The sequence below is a fragment of the Tilletiaria anomala genome (genome assembly GCF_000711695.1).
Source record: "Tilletiaria anomala UBC 951 chromosome Unknown K437scaffold_113, whole genome shotgun sequence".
NCBI classification, from domain to species: domain Eukaryota; kingdom Fungi; phylum Basidiomycota; class Exobasidiomycetes; order Georgefischeriales; family Tilletiariaceae; genus Tilletiaria; species Tilletiaria anomala.
This window is the reverse complement of record NW_013546909.1, coordinates 1-19,166: the sequence shown is the minus strand read 5'-3', so window position 1 is coordinate 19,166 and position 19,166 is coordinate 1. Positions and strand designations below refer to the sequence as shown.

Below are 19,166 nucleotides of genomic sequence, written 5' to 3'. Positions count from 1 at the left end.
GTGCTTTCTGTTGGTGGATGGATGGGCCTGTGGCGTGTGGCACGGTTCCGTGGTGTGGTGACGTCGGGCGTGATGGCAAGCGGCTTTTGCAGATAAAGTCCTTCAAGGTACGCCCATCGAGGCCACTCAATCACTTTTCCCTCAGATTGTATCGGACCATTGCCATGTGAGTTGTAATCAATACGCTGCTATAAATGGCCTCGCAAAGACGACCGCTGTGAATTGTTTATCAACCCAAATAAGATAGGCAACTGCCATGGCGGACTTAAAGTGGGTAACCGAGTAATGGGCAGCTACCGAACTTGTAAAATGGCAACCCGGTCGCATTTGCTAATGCTTTACCCTTTGATACCGGCTTTGCAGATCGATCCTTCACTCTGGGTACCAGCATCCCGTCTCACGGTCATGGCAAGCGCAAGGGCGAAGCTTGACCAAGGACATGTTCATGTACCCTTGTAAGCAGTGCTGCAACATCGCATCAACAACGATCCTCACAATCTGACATGTCCTTGGCTTGGGCACACCGCAATTCCTGACCCATGAATACCGTCTTAAATACCCAGTGTTCATCACCGATGATGCTGACGCAGAGATTGAACTGACTTCCATGCCGAATCAGAGGCGTTGGGGCGTTAATAAGCTCGAAGGGTTCCTTGGACCGCTCGTTAAGAAGGGACTGAAAAGCGTAATCCTTTTCGGCGTGCCTGAGCGCAAGCCCAAGGTAAGTAAGGCGTTCGGGTCAATCGTCAGCTGACACTGAGCAAGGAACGTCACTTCTGGTGGCAGGACGTGATTGGGACACTCGCGGACGACCCCGAAGGGCCCGTCATCTCCGCCATCAAGACTCTGCGTAAAGCGTTCCCTTCACTGTACATCGCCTGTGATGTGTGTTTGTGCGAATACACTTCGCACGGCCACTGCGGTATCCTCTTTGAAGACGGAACGATCGACAACATGCCTTCCATCGAACGCCTTGCACAAGTTGCTGTCAATTATGCTAAAGCGGGTGCACACTGCGTAGCGCCGAGTGACATGATGGACGGGCGCATCAAAGCGATCAAGGCTGGTCTATTAAAGGAGGGCTTAGCGGGCCGAACGACGCTCATGTCCTACAGTGCTAAATTTGCCAGCGGCTTGTATGGGCCGTTCAGAGACGCAGTCGACTCAACTCCTTCGTTTGGAGACCGTCGATGCTATCAGTTGCCCGTCGCCGCGCGCGGGCTCGCACGGAGGACGATCATGCGAGATGTGGAAGAAGGCGCTGATATCATCATGGTCAAGCCTGGTCTACCGTACCTTGACATTGTCAGCGAGGCGAGGGAGCTCGCGCCAAACCACCCAATCGCGATTTACCAGGTTAGCGGGGAATTCGCAATGATTCACGCAGGCGCCAAAGCGGGTGTATACGAGCTCAGGAGGATGGCTGAGGAGACTTGCGTCAGCGCTGTCAGAGCCGGTGCAACGCTGTTGCTCAGCTACTTTACACCGGAATTTTTGGACGTACGTCGTGCAACTACCTTCTCCATTTGACCTGGAATTGCATGCTGACCCACCCGCTGGCTTTCACAGTGGCTTGACGAACCTTATGGAGCGTAAAAGTCTGTATACGGACTGAGAGCTACAGAACAGCATCCTCGCTTGCGGGTAATTATCCTCGAAAAGCGTTTTCCTTTCTGGGGTCGCCCTCAAATTCATCGATTCCGCGCTGCACTCTGCGTCCACCCATTTTCTCGCTCATTTCCATGTCAAGCGTGTCGAGACTTTCGGTATTGAAACAGTCACGAATTTTGAAGCAGAAGCCGCTGCTGCTACTTTCCAGGCGAGACTCGCTGTTGTTCTCGTCCAACGACTGCTGATCCATGTCTTTGTGACTCGAAGCCGCCAGAGCGTGTGAAGCTGATGGCGACGAAGGGGAGACTGAAAAGCGAGGCCTGAAGATAACGGAATGATTGAGTTGTTTCTCGATGAAGTTAATGTTCTGAGTGGTCACCAAGCATACTCCTTATCAGTCCTCGGCGGCGCGGATCACAGCTGCTCCTGAACCCACCGCGCTCCTCAACGGAGCGTCAAAGCAAAAGGACACTCTCTGTTTGGGTTTGTTCCCCTTCCAAAACGAGCTCGCCTCCGCCTGCTGAACTGCCGCTTTAGTCACGCTGACATCATCCGTTGCCTTCGCAAGCGGAGAGGTAGCCATCACCTCGTGGCGTGTCGTCAGATGTGGAAGCTGCGACAAGTAGAGCGAACTTCCGTAGATATGCCGGTGGGCCTGGAGACGCATGGCCTCTTGCGTCGAAAATCGCTGGCCGCACTGCATTAGGTCATGGGCCCATGCTGCCCTTTCAGAGAGATTTGGAATGGTCTGGAACTCATGGAATTCCCCAAATTGAAGGCGGCAAGTGGTTTGTGCGATGAAAGGCAAGTCGTCCTCAGAGTGAGAACGAGGCAACATTTCACTTTTATCGCGCTCCTGCTCTGCACTCAGGTCTTCATGAGCTCCTTTGCAGAGGGGTTTCAGCCACTTTGGCGGGCACTGAATGTGCTCTTTCCGCGTTGGTTCGACTGCAGGGCCTTCGCCGACGACGTCCAGATATTCTGAGAAGGGCTCAGAATGGCCTTCGACCGTGTGAGAAGCAACGCTGACTTTGCACGCGTCCCTATTGTATGCGCCGGTGATTTGATTCTCTGCACGGTATATTCCTGAAAGGGTGCCTTGCCCTTTAGACTTTCTCATCGTTAGGCATGGGCTGTCAGTGGAGAGCGAATGGGTCTGACCGACGGCCATTGACACTGCCGACAGAGATGGCACAGAAGGTGCAGGAGTACCAGGTGGAAGTGTGAGGCGTTTGTGTGGCCCTGTGGCATGAGATAATGAGATACCAGCACTTCCATAGCGTGGTAGAATATCTAAACCTCATTCGAGCCCGTCAGCAGCAGGTTATCAAGCGCATACAGTCAGCTTTCAAAGGGATCTATCAGGCGGGCTGCTCAGGAACCTATGCGACGATTCTGACCATTCATTCGTACCGACTTGGTTCTATCTTTCTGATTGAGCGTCAGCCAGATAGGTTGCCAGTCACTACTTTCTCGTCCAAGCAAGGAAAAATGAAAATAGGTCAGTTGAGGGACAGATATAAGCGGCAGGAAAGACGCTGCGAAGGTGGTTGAGAGTGTACCTTGACCACACGCCAGAGTCGCTGTTGTTGCCATCTTCTTCCTTCTGATTTTTGCGAAGCAGTTTTCCAATCGGTTTCGTGGCTCTTCCTGTTGATTTTTCAAAAGCAGCTTTCCGTTTCTGCTTGTGACTTGAAGCGGACGTATCGCTCCATTTGCGGCGTTGCCCAGCAAGCCGCATGGGTGTGATGGAAGTGTGCGCATTCGCCCTCTCTTTCCTGCGTTTCTCAAAGTGAAACATATCTTGGGAATCAAAGCCTTCGGAAATGGGGCACGAGGGTAGATTTGAATGGCTGCCGAAGTGAGCGTCAACGTTCAGGAATAGGTGATCGTTTGCGTTACGGAGGTTGATTGAAACAGTCTGAAGAATTCTCATCAATCGACAAGTCGCGTGGTGAATATATCTGCAAAGTCACTTCCCGCAAGAGGTCCAGAAGATGGATTCCCATTTGCTGACAGGGCACTTGCAAAGGGAAAAGTCAACGATTGACATATTGACACGGTCTTTTCAGGAAGCCCGAAGGGACATGGGCCCATACAGATGAAGGCGAGTAGGGAAGACAGAGCGAGACAAAGGGAACACACCTGCATAACAGACAGGGTTGATTTAGGCTCTACAATGCTTACTGTCCTTAATCTGCGTTACTCTATGCCATACTTGGTCGCGAACACGGACAGGAGGATGACGCCGGGATCAAAGGCTGAGACAGAGTCTGATAGTAGCTGGAAAAGCTAGTTGACCTATTAGTCCACGAAGCTAGAGTGCCGCACAAAAGGGCGCAGATTTATGTCAATTTTGAGTTTGTTGGACGTCTGCGCAAAGATGATGCTGACTGTAACTGGGCAAAACGGCCGATGCGACCGTGACATCCTCCTTTTTAGTGGTTTGAGACTGGGATTTGGTCATAGTAGCATCGTTGTCCCTGTGGGCCGCGTATAGAGGCAGAGTATCAACCGAGCGACTCTGCGCGCGGCCATCGCTGCATCTAAGGCCTGGGAACGCGCTAACCGGTTGAGGTGCGAAGCCGTTGCCTGCATCGAGTTGAAGAGCATTTCCTAAAGATGAGCGAGAGTTGAGTGCTCCGGAGGGCGCTTGAAGGTCGACGGAGACTGGTGTACGAGAAAGAGCGCGTGGGATGCTGAAATTGGACATTTCATGGGCTCGAGCTGGGCCAGCGGTTGCGAAGCGTGATGTGATCGAGTATCTGTCGGGACGTCCAAAGGCTTTCTTGCGAGCCTGTCTCTTTTCAAACTTTGCTTGCTCTTTTTCGCGCTTATCCGCATCACGCTTGGCAACTAAAAATCGGTCCAACTGGATGTACCGATCATACAATTGCTCTACCCGGCGTGGACGACAGTGGTGTTCGGGATCGTAGGGGCGGAGGCCGAGGGTACTTGAACTGGCGATGCTAGCCACCTGAGTCTTTATGCTGGCCTGATCGCTCCTTTCATCAGGAAAACAAAACGCATCGGGAATTTCAGCCGCGGACCTAGCCTGCTGGCGCTTGAAGTTGTGCTCGCGGTGCCAGCGAGAGCATTTGGCGAATGGCAGGATGCACAAAGCGGCAAGCTTGTAGCGCCTTTGCCATGCGCGGCACAGCAGCAGTACAAGCAGAAGCAGTAGGGGGACACCGACGAGCAGGACCGTTGGAACGACGGTGTTCACGATCCTTTGGTGTTCTGCTGCTGCCTCACGCTCGGCGGCTGTGGCGTTTCCGAATCGAATACCGCTCGTTCCGTCTTGTTCGTCGTTCAGACGACCATCGCTAGTGCTGTTATTGTACACGCCCCTGCAAATATGCAGCCATGCGTCTACATCGGCGCGGGTCAGATCAATGACATTGGGGTCACGCCAAGGAGGAGTGTTGCAGGTGGCAGTGTAGCGCTTTCCGTTCACCATAGCGGCGATGCAATTCGTTCCAGAGAAGCCACTTCCCAGGAGGAACGCAAGAACGAGCCATGTAGCCAGGTTGCGTGCGATCGAAGATGACATGGCGGACAGAAATGAAGAAGCACCCAACGTTATGACGGTGAAGGTTCCGCTTGCGAACCGTAAAGCGGGGGTGGTGGTTAGAAGGGAAGGTTAAAGTCGGAATGCCCAATCAGCAATAAAGTCGATCAGCGTTTGTCCAGGCAACGCTCAAGGAGCGAGAGAAGGACCCAAAGAGATCAGGCAAGTGTTAAAAAGACGCGTGGAGCGCCAGCTAAGGTTACCAAATTTGCTTGTTCCTGTCTCGACGATGCTCAAGTAGGTCCTTGGCAACTTCCTGGCGTGACTCTGTTTGTAAATTTGTTCCCATTGTACAAGCACAAACAGGACGGTGAGACGTGATCAGAAAGCGCTAGTAACTGTCAGAGTCACGATGGGTTTTGGATATATGGATAGGTCGCAAAACTGCATGGCGACGGTATGCGGATGAGTCGCTTGCATTCTGATGAGCTTCGCGCTCTCGCCGCTGGCGGTGTGTGCTTCCTCCATTGGATGTCAGGGAATAGAATCAATCTGGGTGCAGGAAAACCAGTCAGGATAGTCAGCACACGAAAGAAAGAGTCAATGATGTTCTTGTCACAGAATGGTGGGACGAGCGTGGAAGCTGAGGAAGCGCCTTGGAGAGCTCGATGGAGATGGGGGCAACACAACGACCGTACAATGAAAGTGGGGGTGAGTCGTTGGCTCTTTTCCACCCGCAGCTCTCATTTCTTCATTTGGTCTCTTCCAACGCCTTCATTCAATTCCATACATTCACCTTTCGCCGTTCACGATCTCCAGTGTTCTCCTTCCACTACCAATCCAAGGGAGCCCTACGTCAGTTGACGTTGATGCTCGCACTGGATCTCCCCCTTTTGGAGGTCATTCAATATTGACGCTCGACGTTTACGTCCCTTGCGCTCCCCCCGGGCCTGTGGCGACACTGGTCGCGCGTGCACGCGTTGATGCTGAACTCAGCACTTATGAGCTTCTGACTTCACTCCTCCACGCTTTTTCAGCCGATCTATTTCTATCTTGACAGTCTTTATGAACAAGCGTCTCCGTGACGGATGGAGACGGACGCGCCATCGGGCGTCGGCTCTGCTGTGCTCAGCAACCTTGCGCAAGACAGAAAACAAGTGCAGATGACGAAGCAACGACAGCAGACCCCGGAGCCCCATTCACAAAAACTAGTACACGGGCTAACACTACCACTGTTTGCCATGTCGTACTCCACTGATGAGCATCGTTAGCCGGGGTCTCGAACTCACGGATTGTGTGCCGAAATGGTTTCATCCGACCGACTCGACTCCCTTCCCTAATTCGAATGACCGTGATGAGAGGGTGGTGAGACTGCGCAGCCAGTGAGATAGGCTGTACAGATGGAGGAATCGGGAAAGACAGACTGCAAGTTGGCAGGATACAACGTGATGCCATATATATGTGAGCGAGTCCCTTCGCTAACCTGCTGACGAGGCCAGACTGTGGTCTTCTATCTTCCACGAGACCTTACTTTTCGATGCGCCGGGCTTCAGGAGTCGATGTTCACTATGGATGACTCACAACAGAGCAAAGCGCTATCTTGCTACGCTCAGCTGGCTGGATCTGACAGGCGCTCAGAAGCTCGTCCATCGCAGCTCCTTGATCTACACGCTCCTTCTGTGCGGCTACAGCAAGGCCCCCTTGAGATGTGGCGTCTACCAGAGACGTCCATGCTCCAACATCCACTGCAGCCATCACATATAATGCATCCCCCGCAGTATTTTGCGGCACCGGCACCTGCATCAACTGATCAACAAAATCCACCGGGCTCGGCGTCGCACCTATCCATCAATCGAACATTCTTGCCTTCTTCTCACAGCCATGTGTCCTACCTCCCCCCATTGTCGTCGACCCAAGACGAGTGTGCTACGCATACACCGTCTGACCATCGTTTCGAGACATCCGGGATGCGCGTGAATCATACGCAACATGTCGAGCATCCTGCGACCGCACATGCCACACGGCGCCAGCAGCTTGACCCGCTTGCGCTGTATACGAGCAGAGACGATAATCACATCCCACCGACGCCGGTCTGCCCGAATATGGAGCATCTTGTGAATGGCGGAAATGCGGAACCTCTTCAATCGAGCCCTGTTGTCTTCAGAGACGAAACCAGCGGCCAGCAAGAACACTTCTCTCAGTATACCTCCTCTTCAAGTCTGATGTACCGGGAAGATGGGGGCATCTCCTCCAACGAGCACCTCGATGCTAGGTCTTCACTGGCAGAAACCGTAGGCCTGCCCGTCGGCATTTCAGAGGCTCACGTCGCCTCACCCGATGCACCTCGTTCGTCTCTCCAGTCAAGCGTCCGGTCCGAACAAAAGAATGGGAATGGTGCGAATGGCAGCAGTATCAAGTCTTCTACAAGCAAGCGTACAAGGCGCCCAAGCAATAAGGACAGGCCACCACGTACAGAAGAGCAAAGAGCCAGAAGAAGACAGCAGAACCGCAATGCACAGCGAAACTTCAAGCTTAAAAAGCAAGCGTATGTGCAGGGAGTGAGTTTTGCTGTACAGCACCCTCGGCGTTGGAAACTCACTGAACTGCTTTTTGTTGTTCAACCGCAAAGCTGGAGCATAGCGTCGAAGAACACCGAGCGGAGATCGACAAGGCGAACACACAGAATGAAAAACTGATGCGGCTGGCCAGCAGGCTGCAACTTGAAAATTCACGCCTCAGAAGATTGCACGGCTTGCCTGCCCAAAGTGTGCTGCCCAACATTCCCAGTCTTCGTGGTAACTCCGTGCTGAGCGCGTCTCAAACTCCATTCGACTCTCGATCTGGCTCCCTCGGTCCAGTCAGTCCGTCGATTGGTCAGCGTGGAAGCGTACCTGCTGCCAGTTTGACGAGCATCGTGCCGTCAATGCCTGCGGCACAAATGGAGATGCAAGGAGAACAAGAAGTGCCTCACCGAGTCTTAATGCAGTCAACTTCAGTGCAAGCAGAAATGTACGACTCTGTCGAGGAAGGAAGCGGTGGCCATGCCGCATCTTCTGTCGTTGATACACACCAGCGTCACTGGCCTTCTGAGGCTGCCCCGCGTACGCCTTCAACGCTCCAATCAGGTATCATACCCGAACAGAACAATCCAACAAGCCTTAGTTACTCCGCACCTGGTCATGAATACGCTGGATTGTGGTCGGCTTCGCCTCTTTTCCAAGACAGGGGTTTCCCATCCCTTTTCAGCAGGCGGTTCCCGAAGGAGCTAGCAGCACAAAACAGTATGGCTGGGGTAGATCTACTGAACTCGTTCAGAAATAAGGCAATGACGCTGCTTCGCGGCTCTCAGGACTCAGATGGGCTTCAAGCAACGCCATGGCATGCATCCAACGACAATGCTTTGCAGAGGACCGATTTGGCTGAGAGAGAGCTCAAGGATGAACAGCATGATGTGGTGGCCATCCAGCGGCAGCACGGTTCTAGCGACTGGCTCGCAGACCCAGCTCGCGGTTCCGAGGTTTCCCAGAATGCACTCATGCTCTCCAGCTCGCTACGCTCAACGCCACGCAGCCCAATATCCGATCAAGACGAAACAGAGCATGGAGAGGCATTCCCGCCGCACCAAGAGGCGAACATACCCTATCGCACAGACATAGGCTCTTCGCGTGACGCAAGTCCGAGTCCACTGGTTCATCGCACTCCCTCTCTGGAGGAGCAGGATCCTCGAGCAGAGACGTCTCCTGCGTCTGAAAAGTCTGATGGTTCCCCCATTGTGCAACGCGCAAGTACCATTGCCAAGCAAGGATCTGAAGGTGCGGACGAGCGTGCGCTGCTTTCGATCAAGGTTGGGACTCCATCCGGGTGAGTGAGGGAGCATGTATACCTGTTCTCATACCTTAAAGCTGATTCATCGCACCGGATGACAGCGTGCTTACACCTTGCGTTTTCGAACAACACACCGGCGTCCATCCGACCTCACGTCGAGTCTCAGCCATGGCGAATTCGGCGGGCGATGAGCTGCAACCGCAAGAGCAAGTTGGCGTACATGAGGACGAGAAAGCAGAGGATCATGCATGTACTACCTGTGGGGAGCTGAAACTCAACATGCCGTCACCAGCCTTCGTCATGGGCTTTGAAAGCCTGCTCGAGGCTGCGTCCTCTGCAGGCGATCTTCAATAACCTGCGACGGAATCGAACGAAGTCATGTTTGCCGCACCGATATGTGAGGTCCGAGACAGATTGGAAAGCAATGCACGCGATATCACCGCACTGAAATGTCACGGTCCGGCGCGCATAGTGTGGATCAACATCTGTGCATTTGCACCCGTGTTCTGGCTTGCTATTTTAATGGTCGACATGCATGCTTTCGCACAAAATAGATTTCCTGAGCTCAGGGCCCGGGAAGCTTGAGATCTGTATGGATGAGCGTCAAAATTTGGAGATAGTCTGGCTCGTTATCGGGAGTGATCAGGCCGTGGCGGATGTAGAAATCAATTAAGACAAGCGCACAATTCGGCTTGAATTCAAAGTTGCGCATCCGTTGCATCGCTTCTTCGAAGCTCATAAGCGTGAAATATTCAGCCTCGCCATCCACTGGTGCCGGAATTACTTTTGAAGGCAGCAAGATCTCGTATGTGTATCTGCGAAAAGCATCCACACGTAATATCAGTCTCTATGCGAATAAAAGCTGTGCATGGGCTTCAGTTCGACGCACTCTACCTCTGGCTGAGTGAGGCCTTGATGATTCTTGTAGAAGTACGAAATGGCGCCCGTAGACTTTGAAGGAAGAGTTTCAGGTAAGTTCGCAATGGGTTCGCGACGGTGACATGATCTGATACTCTAAGCTCACTCTGAGCCCCGACCTCACGAATGCGTCTTCCAGCCCGGCTTCCTCGCCGCATTCTCGTACCATCGATTCAAAGGGCGATTCACCTGCAGTTATGCCTCCTACAGATGGTGAGGCAAAAAGTATGAGCGAAGAACTTCGCCGATTTCTCCCTCATTTTCACTTGCCTGCTACTGTGTTGTCTAGCATTCCAGGAAAAGTAGATTTAGTCTTAGACCGTCTCGGGACCCAGACTTTCATGTCCTCGGTATAGCCCTGAATCAAGTGACGAAACAATGATGCGAATGAGTAAATGAAATGAGAACGCTGATTCTCCTCATTGAATTATGCTTACCGTACAATGAACCCCAAAAGTTGCGAAGCCGAAGAGCGAGCATGCTGATCGTTCCATCTTGAAAAGAATCTCGCGCTGCTGTTGTAGCCCACACCTTTCTGGTCCATAAATGGCATAAAGTTCGTCTCTCCACCCATCAAGAGATGGAAAGCGCCCACCTTCTCTTAGCTTCTGCACCAGCTGTCCAATCTGTTGTGTTCTCTCCTTTTCCGTCCGACCGGAAAAGTTGAGCATGACCGTTGCATCAGGTTTAACTTGCAGCAGGCTGTCCTCATTGTCGAAAAGGCCTAGATCTTGCAAGTCTGATTGGATCGTCCACGGCATGAAGCCGACGCCAGATACGGGAAGATAGGACTCCTGTATCAGAGGTCCATCAGCGACCCCAGCTGTCGTAGGAGCGTATATGACGCGCCCGAACGAACGGTCAAGCCATGGGTTGTGATTGTGACACTGTCTGACGACCTCCAGAAGCAAAGCGCTCATGATGATAACGGATAGTCAGGACCTGGTCCGGCCTTCAGCCAGAGACAAGACGGCACACTATGCAGAATGCTTTCTTAGCTCTATATCACGGCGTTGGGAGAGGCTAAACTTGAACTCCGACTTCACATCAGGTGGGGGAACATGAGCATAACTGGTCGAGAATCGAGAATTCAAGGTATATGAAATGGTACTTGTTGACCATTGACTCAATCTGATCGGAGCATCCGAAGATTTAAAAAGAAAGAAAAAAACCCTGCGGCTGTGGGTCTAAGCGTCTTTCGTGAGTGCATTGTGACTGCCAGGGGGCCAAACAGTATCATCACTGAGAAATCCATGCTTGGAGTATCTACAATGAAGTGCCCATGGGAAGGAAGAGAAGTCCGACATGTAGGTACACGCTGGGTGGTGGGAGGGCGACCTGCGCTGGCAAGCAGGGACCCGCCATCGCAGTGCGTCGGTGACAACGACTTGTAGCTGCGGCGTGTATAATTGGACGTCGTGATAGCGAGACGTCCTACATGCCCTGGCGAACCCAGTCCACAAGGTCGGCAATGGTCGGCGCGGATTGAGCATTCGAATTGTGCGATACAGACGCAGACTGAAGTTGCTTCGCGAGTCGTTGTGGTGAACCCTTGTCGCCACTTTGGCGTTGTGCTAAATTGAGCAGGCCGAGGAAAACATTCTTGCAAGAGACTGTGTCGTGCTCGAGATCATACTCTGTGAACATCTCCAACGCTTCTGTTGCGCCTTTGTCATCTCCAACTGCAAGCAAGACCTTGATGGCTGCATTGAGGAGCTTGACGAGCAGTTTGTTGGTTGACGGACCCCGCTTTTCGCCGGTTTTGCCAAGCAATAGTCTCCGATTGGAGCGCAAGTGCTGGAAAAGCCGCGAAGGAGAAGCCAGCATATCTATGTGCGCATGCTCCAGACGTTGCCACATCTGCTTCACGGACGCCGCATCCACTCTTCGTCCAAGCCCATGCATCACCAGACTGAACTGTGCGCGAAAGAGGCATTCGTAAGTTTGCAGATGAACGATGCCATTTCTCATCTGGAGAGTGGCGCCGAGCTGAAGTAGTAGGTCAGCTACCGCGTAGATTTGCGCGTTGCTGGCTTCGAATGCGACAAGGAGATTCAGCGCGGGGATGTCGAGCGAAATTTCATCCGCTTGCATCATGTTTTTGATCGCACGGACGCTGTAGGCTCGGACAATGTTGATATCCGAAAAGCCAGCAGCTCGCCACTCGGAACTAAATGCTGAAAATTCTGGGCTCTTGCGGATGAAGTTGGGTTTGGTTCGTACGGCGCCGCGCATCATCGCAACAAATGGTTTTGCAGCATCTGCATAGGTAGCCGCATCTGCTTGCGCAACGTACTCGCGGTAGCGTTGGAGCCAAATTTCCGCATGAGCGAGGTTTCCTGCTTCTACTCGGCACTCAATCAAGGTCGCCCAGATCCTGGGGTCATTGGCCAAGTCGCCTCTAAGCTTGCTGGCGGTGGGTGCCGCACCTGGCCTCGGTCGGAAAAGTACGGATTCTTCATCCGTATCAGCAACTGCGTCTTCTTCATCCCCACGTTTTGGCTCGCCTTCGTAGTTATCGCTACGCTCTGCGAACAATTGTTCCGCTTTTTCCGGTTTTCCAGCTTTGCCAAGGGCGAGGGCAAGTTGCTGCATGAGCTCGCGCCAAGCTGGCGACTCCCACTGCCCCTTCGAGGTCTTGTCGGTGGCATAAATTGTAAGCATGACATCTGCTGCAGCTCCTAATGCCATGCGGTCGAAATGTTCTGTGAACAGACTCAGCATGGTACTCGCCGCTTTCGGTGGTGGCCGACGACCAAGCACGCCGAAGGAGTCGAACACCTCTGAAGCTGCAAACAGCACCAGCGCTTCTTTTGAGAGCGACATCACCGCTTCTTGAGATAGTTGATTAGGCCTCCAACGCCGAATGAAACGTTGTTGCAAGGAAGTGAGGTCATCGAAAGGGCTCCTCGCAGAGCGCGTTTGGGTTGGTGACAGCTGGTCTACTAGTTGTTGAAGGAACGCAACCAAATCATCTAAAGCTGTATCGAGGCTTGAAAGGTGACCCGCAGAGACCAGATTGTCCAGAGTGACACCCTGTGCATGCATGCGGCGACGTACAAGAAGCAGGCGTTCTACGTCTCGCGCGCAGATGGACATAGCTGCGACGATGTCTCCGTGGGCTAGTAACGCTTGAGTCGCTTGCTCGAGACGCGGCAATGGATGCTTGGTAGGGAAAAGGCCAATTGGGTTGCTTTGAGATGCCATATCTGCTTGTACCATGTCAGAAACTCCGATATTTGGTTTAGCTTTGGCGGGTTGGTCTGAGCATGGTGGAGGCGGTGGTCGGAAGGGCACGAAGTCGAGGGAAGGGAACTGGTTCCGTGCGAGTTGTCCTCTGGCGCCAAGAAGCTCCGTTTCAGGATGATAATGTGAATGACTAGCCAATGATTGTGTTACGAGCTGTTGCAGGCTAAGGCCGGGTATGTCCAAGACCGGCCAGGACGAACCGGCGTGAGCGTGCGAGAGCCTTCGACGGTGTTCAAGCGAGCCACCGCCGGATGGCGTCCCCAGAACTGCGAATACTGCATCGCGAAACGCGAGGTGCGTGGCCTGCCTTGAACCGCGTCGAAGCATTTTCGCTTGGCATGGGGGCGGCGAGTGCTCATGAAGAACTTGTCAGAAGCGTTGGCTCTTCAACGCTGCATACCGAGTGGAATGTGCTCACATATATGAAATAACAAGGCGCATGGAGCAGCCAGCAACAAAAAAAAGCGGAACCCGGAAGAAAGCCCGAAATGCTCATCACGTCAAGATATACGTGATGCGCACCCACATGAACTATCTGGCTCGTGCGCATGATGCTGATGACTTATGTCCGTCCATCGTCATACATTGCTAATTAAACTGATGTACTTCGTCACGGCGCTCCCGCTTCGCCACGCAGTCTCATCGTCGGGTGCTCGATTCCAAGCAGGCTCTCTTCTCACTGTGGCGGAGGGTATCAGTGCCTGGAAGGTCCTTGATAGAGGAGAGAGTGCAGAGTGCGCGGACGGCTGACCTTTGGGAAAGGCCAAGTCCATCATGGCCAGCATTGCAAGCTCGGCAGCTGCACTGCGCCTTCCTGCTCTTCTTGCTTCCACTTGTACCTCTTCCTGTCGTGCGTTATCTGGCAGCGCTAGCACGATGGCACTTGCTCAAATGCCGCGCGTCGCAGCGGCGCACCTCAACCCCGTCGCGGGCTTTGTCGGTGCAATCGGCAATACTCCCCTCATTCGCCTGAACAAGCTCAGCGAAGAGACCGGATGCGATATTTTGGGCAAGGCAGAGTTCATGCAGCCAGGTGGTAGTGTCAAAGACCGAGCAGCACTATTTGTTGTGAAGGATGCTGAGGAGAAAGGTGAGACTACCGCGACGATGCTGGACCTGGTTATTGCTTCCATCTTAGCATTGACACTTGGTGCTTTCCTACGACAGGCCTGATCAAGCCTGGGGGTACTATTGTGGAGGGAACTGCCGGAAACACCGGCATTGGTCTCGCGCACGTCTGCCGCTCGAAGGGATACAAATGTGTCATTTACATGCCCAACACGCAATCTCAGGAAAAGATCGACCTCCTGCGCATGCTAGGGGCAGAAGTTCATCCGGTCCCTGCCGTTGCGTTTGACAACTCGGAGAACTACAACCACCAAGCTCGCCGTCATGCTGAACGGCTCGACAATGCTGTGTGGACGAACCAGTTTGACAATACGGCCAATCGGAGAGCTCATATCGAGACCACCGGCCCAGAGATTTGGGAGCAAACCGATGGTGGCAAGCTGGACGGCTTCATCTGTGCAACCGGCACCGGCGGTACACTCGCTGGGACAACCCGGTACCTTAAAGAGAAGAGCGGAGGAAAGATCAAGTGCTGGCTTGCTGATCCTCCTGGGAGTGTCCTGCATTCGTACATTCAATCAGGAGGCAAGTTGATGGAGCGACAGGGCGGCAGTATAACCGAAGGCATTGGTCAAGGTCGTGTCACGGAAAATCTCAAGCCTGACATCGGGTTGCTGGACGGAAGCCTTCATATCCCAGACGAGGAGAGTATCAAGATGGTATACCGCTGTCTCGACGAGGAGGGTATCTACATCGGTGCCAGCTCTGCTCTCAATGTTGTGGCTGCAACTCAAATGGCGCAAAAACTCGGCAAAGGGAGTCGTATCGTGACCATTCTCTGCGACGGCGCTTACCGCTATCAAGCCCGTCTCTTCAGCCGAAAATGGCTCGAGTCGAAAGGTCTTGTCAACGCCATTCCTGAACACCTCCAGAAGTATATTGTACTAAATTAAAATGCCTGATATTACAAATGATCAAGCCCGTGAAGCGAAAAGATGCTACGTTACCGCTTGCATCCCAAAGCTTCAGTCCCTTCTTTTTGCATCTAATACTGTTTGTGCCAATGATGATTTCATCGTTGGCAACCTCCAAAGGACCTTCTATGAGTTCTCTAGCGGTGTATGAGCGGGCCACTGCTGACACCGGAATGCAGGAGTACATTTCAGAGTCTACGTGTGCCACTGGCTCACGGACCTGCCGTGGAGCTTGAAATGAGAGGTCGGAAATGATCCGTGATGTCGGTATCTCCGTTGTCATAGTCAAACTTGTCATTGCACTTGCGATTACCATAAAGTGAATGCATATAGCGTAACGCGAGGGACACGCGGACAAGCATCTCGCGCGCCTTTCCTTTGGCGATGGCCTGGCCCTTGCTGTCTGTAATGCGAGTCGAGGCTTCGCGCAAGCGGTTTTCGAGCGCCTCCAACAAGAAGAGCCGGATTTTGTCATGTTTAGGCCTCATTCCGTAGAGCCAGACAAAGCAGTCCAAAGCTTGACCAACCGCCGATCGGGGGTTCGGCGGCGTCCACAACCTCGTTGTCATTGCTGTCTCGCTGGTGGCAAAGCGGCAGTTGTCCGCCGCTCCATCATCTAACACATCTGAGGCGGCGGTCGCGTTTTTCAAGCACATCTGCAGAGCAAAGTCACTAAGAGCGTAAAGAACGACGATGGGCGCGGATTCCAACTCTGTGAAGTCTGTGTCTTGGGTGATGTGAAACGGATTAGCTGGGTCTTCATGATCGATAGCTTTCAGAACTGCCGGTAACGCCTGCTCGATAACTTCGAAAGATCGTTGCGCCATGGCTGGGCTGTGCCGGTGCACTAGGCAAGAGGCTGCGACCCATCTTGAAATGTTCCGAGAGCTTGGGCTCTCAGCTGGTAAGTGCTCCAGCCAGTGTCGGACATGTGAGAATGGCTTGTCTTTGAGCAGTTCAACTAACTTCCTCGCGATGGAGGCCTGACCGTCCGTGTCAAGCGACGGAAATAGTGAGGCGTCCCGAGCTGTACTTGGAAGGACAGGACCTCCAAAAAGTTTCAAAGCGAGCGCTCGACTCCGAGTCTGCTGCCCTTCCAAGGAATCCAGTCCGAGCCAGTATACTAGCATCGCAGCGCTGGCACGATCCTTTTGTTTCAGAACGCCTTTCGGCGTTAGGCTCAGTTGATCAAACCTGCATCGAAAGAGAGACACATTAGGGTCATTTCTGCAAGGATCGACCGATCTACTCACTGTGCGAGAAGGTCAAAGACATCCAGGAGCCTGCCCGTGAGTCGTAGTCGTGTGCTTCTCTTCATCGGAGTGCATGTTTTTGCATCGTTCAGCTTACCAGCAAGGTGAAGCAGGTTTTGCGATTCTGTCGACAGTGTTGCCGTTCCAGTGTACCGCTGAGCAGCCATTTTCGTGGGAGGAGGCAGACTCCTAGCCTTCTCGTCTAGGCAGGTCTTAAGCACGAGAGGGCGCGCTCCTAGCATCGAAAAAGAGCGCGCGATGCGTTCGAATAGGGCTGTGGCAAAGGCCCGAGCATGGAAGGGGTGGGCGATTTCGGAAATTGCGCAAGCAATGGTCGATAGCGCTGCTTCATGGAAGTCAGAATAGATCGCGAGGTCGGCAAGCCAACTCGCGATGTGTGATGCGACACACTCGTTCACGATGAGGTGACCGATAAAATTGTGGAGAATACCTGCTTCAAAAAATGCATGCAAAGCGACTGGTGCTGCACAAGGGAGAGAGCGGCTGTCAACCGGGAGGGCTCGTACCTTTTCTCGCAGCCAAATTATCTTACACTTGGATGCTAGGGTTGCCGCATCAAGAATTTTGGAACCAGTCGGCGCTGACCAAGGTGTTGCGACCGAGACATTGGGTACTGCGATGTGTTCTTGCAGCCAAAACCACGTGTCTTTGCGTAACTGCTTGGCCTTGGCATTGGCCTCGTCCTGCTTGGTGTTTTGAGCGCGATCTGCCTCGACAATATCGACAACATCAACGCGTGTATCCATCACATCCTTGTCTTTTGACTTGCTTCCTCTGGTATTCCCTCTTGATTCTCTAGATTCAATGGCACCTTTGGAAGCATCTCCCGCTATCTCATTGAAAAGAGAGCGGAAATGGTCGAGCTCATGCGCATTTCCGTTTCCCTTTGGCACATCAGCTAAATTGACTGGGCTCGATCCCAGCGCTTTGCTCTGTGCCGCCTTGTTGGGACTCGTTTCATAGCTAATACTACTTTCGCTATCGGATCCCGCGCGCATATCCTCCCAGGTGTCGAAGGCTTCGCACTCGACATCGCTGGAGCGCTCCCCGGCCTTCGAGCACCCCTCGACTGTTTCGCCGTCCGACCAAAAAAGCCCGCGCTCTGCCTCCTCTAGCACTTCGGCTGCTTTGATTTGCTTGGACAGCGCTTCAAGAGCAGCAGCATTCGTGCCGCGAGCGCGGTCATCCTGGCGCTTCTTTAAGAGCCTATCCAGAAATCTATTCTTTGGCTTCCTGGGTGTATCGCGCGCAGGCGAGTTCGACCGTGCTGCAAGCAGCATCGGTTTCTTGTCAATCAGAGCACTCCTGGGGGTTCCTGACAAGCCTTTTTGAGCTTCCAGAGCCGACATTCGAATGCGCGTTCCTCTGGTGCTGATGGGCCCGTCATCTAGGACCCCAAGCTCCGGCGTACGAGTGTTGCTGGTGATCCCAGTCCTTGTGACGGCATCGAGCACGGGCTCCATCCCAGCTGCTTTGCGCGCTTCCACTCGGGCCGCTGCCCTCTTCCTGATGAGCGCAAGGAAGTCGACATCTTCGTCATCCTCGTCGCTCCCTCCATCACTCCCTCCACCAGTTCCCTCATGGCTTCCTCCACTCTGATCTTCTGATTCGTCAATTGATGGAAGCTGACGGTCACTCCTGCGCTTGCGAGATTGACTGATAAGGCTGTTCTTCTTGCTGCGCGGAGCAAATTTTTCATGGCCATCGATGCTGCCGTCTTTGTCAGACGAGGCGCTCTGATCGTCCTCGTCCTCATCGAACTGCAGAGCGCGCTGGCATTTCGAACGAGCCGGCAGCGTGCGTGCGCGCGGCGCACAACGGATAGAAGCATGTGGCATGCAGAGCAGCGGGTTGCCGAACCGGTCCATCTTTTGACTCGTCGGCTTCTTGGGCACGAGCTCTTCAGCAGCTTCCTCCTCATCGATGCTGGTTGCGCCCGGAGGCGAAGAGATGTGCTCAACCTCGTCCGCGGCACGCTCTGACGTGGATATCCACGAAATATCCGCGTCCTCCAAGCGGCGCTTCTTGAGAACGATCGAGCCAGCAGCGCTTGCGCTGGAATTGGGGGCTTGCAGTTTTTCTGGCGAAGGGAGTTGGAGTTGCTGCAGATCTAGTTCGGTCCTTTTCTTCTTCGGTGGCGAAGGCGTGCCGCTAGATCCCGATCGTGCTGGACTAAGCGCTGCCGAATCTTTGACTGAGGCATCTTGTGAATATGCTTTCAGAGGGCTCGGGTAAGAGGGGGATGAGTGTGGCGTCAGAACCTGGCGTCGAAGCGGGGAGAGCGGCGGCGTGGATACGAGTGGGACAGACGCGCTTTCTCCTTTGGAGAGTGGCGAGACAATGGCGTAAGTTTCACCCTTTGCACACCTTGCATCGCCGTCCTCTTGACCCCTCTTCTGAGGCGACAGTGAAAAGCGCTTGGCGGCGCTACTGAAGATACCTTTGACGGTGCTGCTTGCTGCTGACGCCCAGGAAGCACTTTGGTCAGCGGAGGTATCCGCTGAAGACTTGGCGGGGAGCAGTGTGGACGTAGATGCGGATGGCTGTTGTTGCTGTTGCTGTTGCTGTTGCTGGTTAAGGGATGTTTGTGCAGTTGAAAATCGTAATGAGCCAGGCGGCAATGTTGCGGAGGAAGAACGCGGCAGAAACGATTGGTACAGTGTCGCCATCTTGTCTCGCAACCGTTACGTTTCGGGCTCGGTCGGCGGCGGTGATAACCTTCACAGGACGCCGGTG

The 19,166-nt window shown here is 53.5% G+C and overlaps 10 protein-coding genes across 10 annotated transcripts; 5 read left to right on the top strand and 5 right to left on the bottom strand.

The window, feature by feature from the left end:
• Positions 1-152: 152 nt before the first annotated feature.
• K437DRAFT_259283 (putative porphobilinogen synthase) lies at positions 153-1,801 on the top strand. The gene is made up of 5 exons (XM_013385375.1): positions 153-270; positions 364-455; positions 564-721; positions 787-1,500; positions 1,570-1,801. The coding sequence occupies exons 1-5, from the start codon at positions 257-259 to the stop codon at positions 1,594-1,596; spliced, it is 1,005 nt and encodes a 334-aa protein (XP_013240829.1). The 5' UTR covers positions 153-256; the 3' UTR covers positions 1,597-1,801.
• Positions 1,590-3,694, bottom strand: K437DRAFT_20335 (uncharacterized protein). The gene is made up of 4 exons (XM_013385362.1): positions 3,174-3,694; positions 3,003-3,076; positions 2,048-2,904; positions 1,590-1,978 (listed from the first exon to the last, which is right to left on the bottom strand). The coding sequence occupies exons 1-4, from the start codon at positions 3,545-3,547 to the stop codon at positions 1,649-1,651; spliced, it is 1,635 nt and encodes a 544-aa protein (XP_013240816.1). The 5' UTR covers positions 3,548-3,694; the 3' UTR covers positions 1,590-1,648.
• Positions 3,695-3,813: 119 nt separating this feature from the next.
• K437DRAFT_270465 (uncharacterized protein) lies at positions 3,814-5,164 on the bottom strand (the record flags this gene model as incomplete). Its single annotated transcript, XM_013385374.1, has 2 exons — positions 3,814-3,884; positions 4,006-5,164. 2 exons carry the CDS (start codon positions 5,162-5,164, stop codon positions 3,814-3,816), a joined length of 1,230 nt encoding a protein of 409 aa, XP_013240828.1.
• Positions 5,165-5,372: 208 nt separating this feature from the next.
• Positions 5,373-6,118, top strand: K437DRAFT_20221 (uncharacterized protein). The gene has a single exon (XM_013385361.1). The coding sequence runs from the start codon at positions 5,582-5,584 to the stop codon at positions 5,984-5,986; it is 405 nt and encodes a 134-aa protein (XP_013240815.1). The 5' UTR covers positions 5,373-5,581; the 3' UTR covers positions 5,987-6,118.
• On the top strand, positions 5,922-6,733 carry K437DRAFT_259280 (uncharacterized protein). The gene is made up of 2 exons (XM_013385373.1): positions 5,922-6,583; positions 6,676-6,733. The coding sequence occupies exon 1, from the start codon at positions 6,211-6,213 to the stop codon at positions 6,391-6,393; it is 183 nt and encodes a 60-aa protein (XP_013240827.1). The 5' UTR covers positions 5,922-6,210; the 3' UTR covers positions 6,394-6,583; positions 6,676-6,733.
• On the top strand, positions 6,502-9,456 carry K437DRAFT_20345 (uncharacterized protein). Its single transcript, XM_013385363.1, has 4 exons — positions 6,502-7,680; positions 7,752-8,983; positions 9,108-9,344; positions 9,420-9,456. The coding sequence occupies exons 1-3, from the start codon at positions 6,682-6,684 to the stop codon at positions 9,136-9,138; spliced, it is 2,262 nt and encodes a 753-aa protein (XP_013240817.1). The 5' UTR covers positions 6,502-6,681; the 3' UTR covers positions 9,139-9,344; positions 9,420-9,456.
• A 56-nt stretch (positions 9,457-9,512) lies between these two features.
• K437DRAFT_251083 (uncharacterized protein) lies at positions 9,513-10,705 on the bottom strand (the record flags this gene model as incomplete). The annotated part of the gene is made up of 5 exons (XM_013385372.1): positions 10,303-10,705; positions 10,132-10,223; positions 9,972-10,104; positions 9,837-9,898; positions 9,513-9,762 (listed from the first exon to the last, which is right to left on the bottom strand). Exons 1-5 carry the CDS (start codon positions 10,624-10,626, stop codon positions 9,513-9,515), a joined length of 861 nt encoding a protein of 286 aa, XP_013240826.1. The 5' UTR covers positions 10,627-10,705.
• A 412-nt stretch (positions 10,706-11,117) lies between these two features.
• On the bottom strand, positions 11,118-13,485 carry K437DRAFT_296256 (uncharacterized protein). Its single transcript, XM_013385371.1, has one exon. The coding sequence runs from the start codon at positions 13,439-13,441 to the stop codon at positions 11,300-11,302; it is 2,142 nt and encodes a 713-aa protein (XP_013240825.1). The 5' UTR covers positions 13,442-13,485; the 3' UTR covers positions 11,118-11,299.
• Positions 13,486-13,733: 248 nt separating this feature from the next.
• On the top strand, positions 13,734-15,170 carry K437DRAFT_251080 (putative cysteine synthase). The gene is made up of 2 exons (XM_013385370.1): positions 13,734-14,204; positions 14,282-15,170. The coding sequence occupies exons 1-2, from the start codon at positions 13,889-13,891 to the stop codon at positions 15,133-15,135; spliced, it is 1,170 nt and encodes a 389-aa protein (XP_013240824.1). The 5' UTR covers positions 13,734-13,888; the 3' UTR covers positions 15,136-15,170.
• A 198-nt stretch (positions 15,171-15,368) lies between these two features.
• K437DRAFT_276180 (uncharacterized protein) lies at positions 15,369-19,166 on the bottom strand (the record flags this gene model as incomplete). Its single annotated transcript, XM_013385369.1, has 3 exons — positions 16,963-19,166; positions 16,410-16,893; positions 15,369-16,350 (listed from the first exon to the last, which is right to left on the bottom strand). The coding sequence occupies exons 1-3, from the start codon at positions 19,097-19,099 to the stop codon at positions 15,369-15,371; spliced, it is 3,603 nt and encodes a 1,200-aa protein (XP_013240823.1). The 5' UTR covers positions 19,100-19,166.

Bases quoted from the DNA above. Each gene is read 5' to 3' on its own strand.
- K437DRAFT_251080 (XM_013385370.1), top strand. From the start codon at position 13,889: ATGGCCAGCATTGCAAGCTCGGCAGCTGCACTGCGCCTTCCTGCTCTT. The intron at 14,205-14,281 runs GTGAGACTACCG...TTCCTACGACAG, and splicing joins GAAGGATGCTGAGGAGAAAG to GCCTGATCAAGCCTGGGGGT.
- K437DRAFT_20345 (XM_013385363.1), top strand. From the start codon at position 6,682: ATGTTCACTATGGATGACTCACAACAGAGCAAAGCGCTATCTTGCTAC. The intron at 7,681-7,751 runs GTGAGTTTTGCT...TCAACCGCAAAG, and splicing joins AGCAAGCGTATGTGCAGGGA to CTGGAGCATAGCGTCGAAGA. The intron at 8,984-9,107 runs GTGAGTGAGGGA...CCTCACGTCGAG, and splicing joins AAGGTTGGGACTCCATCCGG to TCTCAGCCATGGCGAATTCG.
- K437DRAFT_259280 (XM_013385373.1), top strand. From the start codon at position 6,211: ATGGAGACGGACGCGCCATCGGGCGTCGGCTCTGCTGTGCTCAGCAAC.
- K437DRAFT_20335 (XM_013385362.1), bottom strand. From the start codon at position 3,547: ATGAGAATTCTTCAGACTGTTTCAATCAACCTCCGTAACGCAAACGAT. The intron at 3,077-3,173 runs GTACACTCTCAA...ACGAGAAAGTAG, and splicing joins GACTCTGGCGTGTGGTCAAG to TGACTGGCAACCTATCTGGC. The intron at 2,905-3,002 runs GTCGCATAGGTT...AATGAGGTTTAG, and splicing joins ACGAATGAATGGTCAGAATC to ATATTCTACCACGCTATGGA.
- K437DRAFT_259283 (XM_013385375.1), top strand. The intron at 722-786 runs GTAAGTAAGGCG...TTCTGGTGGCAG, and splicing joins TGCCTGAGCGCAAGCCCAAG to GACGTGATTGGGACACTCGC. The intron at 1,501-1,569 runs GTACGTCGTGCA...TGGCTTTCACAG, and splicing joins TTACACCGGAATTTTTGGAC to TGGCTTGACGAACCTTATGG.
- K437DRAFT_296256 (XM_013385371.1), bottom strand. From the start codon at position 13,441: ATGCTTCGACGCGGTTCAAGGCAGGCCACGCACCTCGCGTTTCGCGAT.
- K437DRAFT_20221 (XM_013385361.1), top strand. From the start codon at position 5,582: ATGCGGATGAGTCGCTTGCATTCTGATGAGCTTCGCGCTCTCGCCGCT.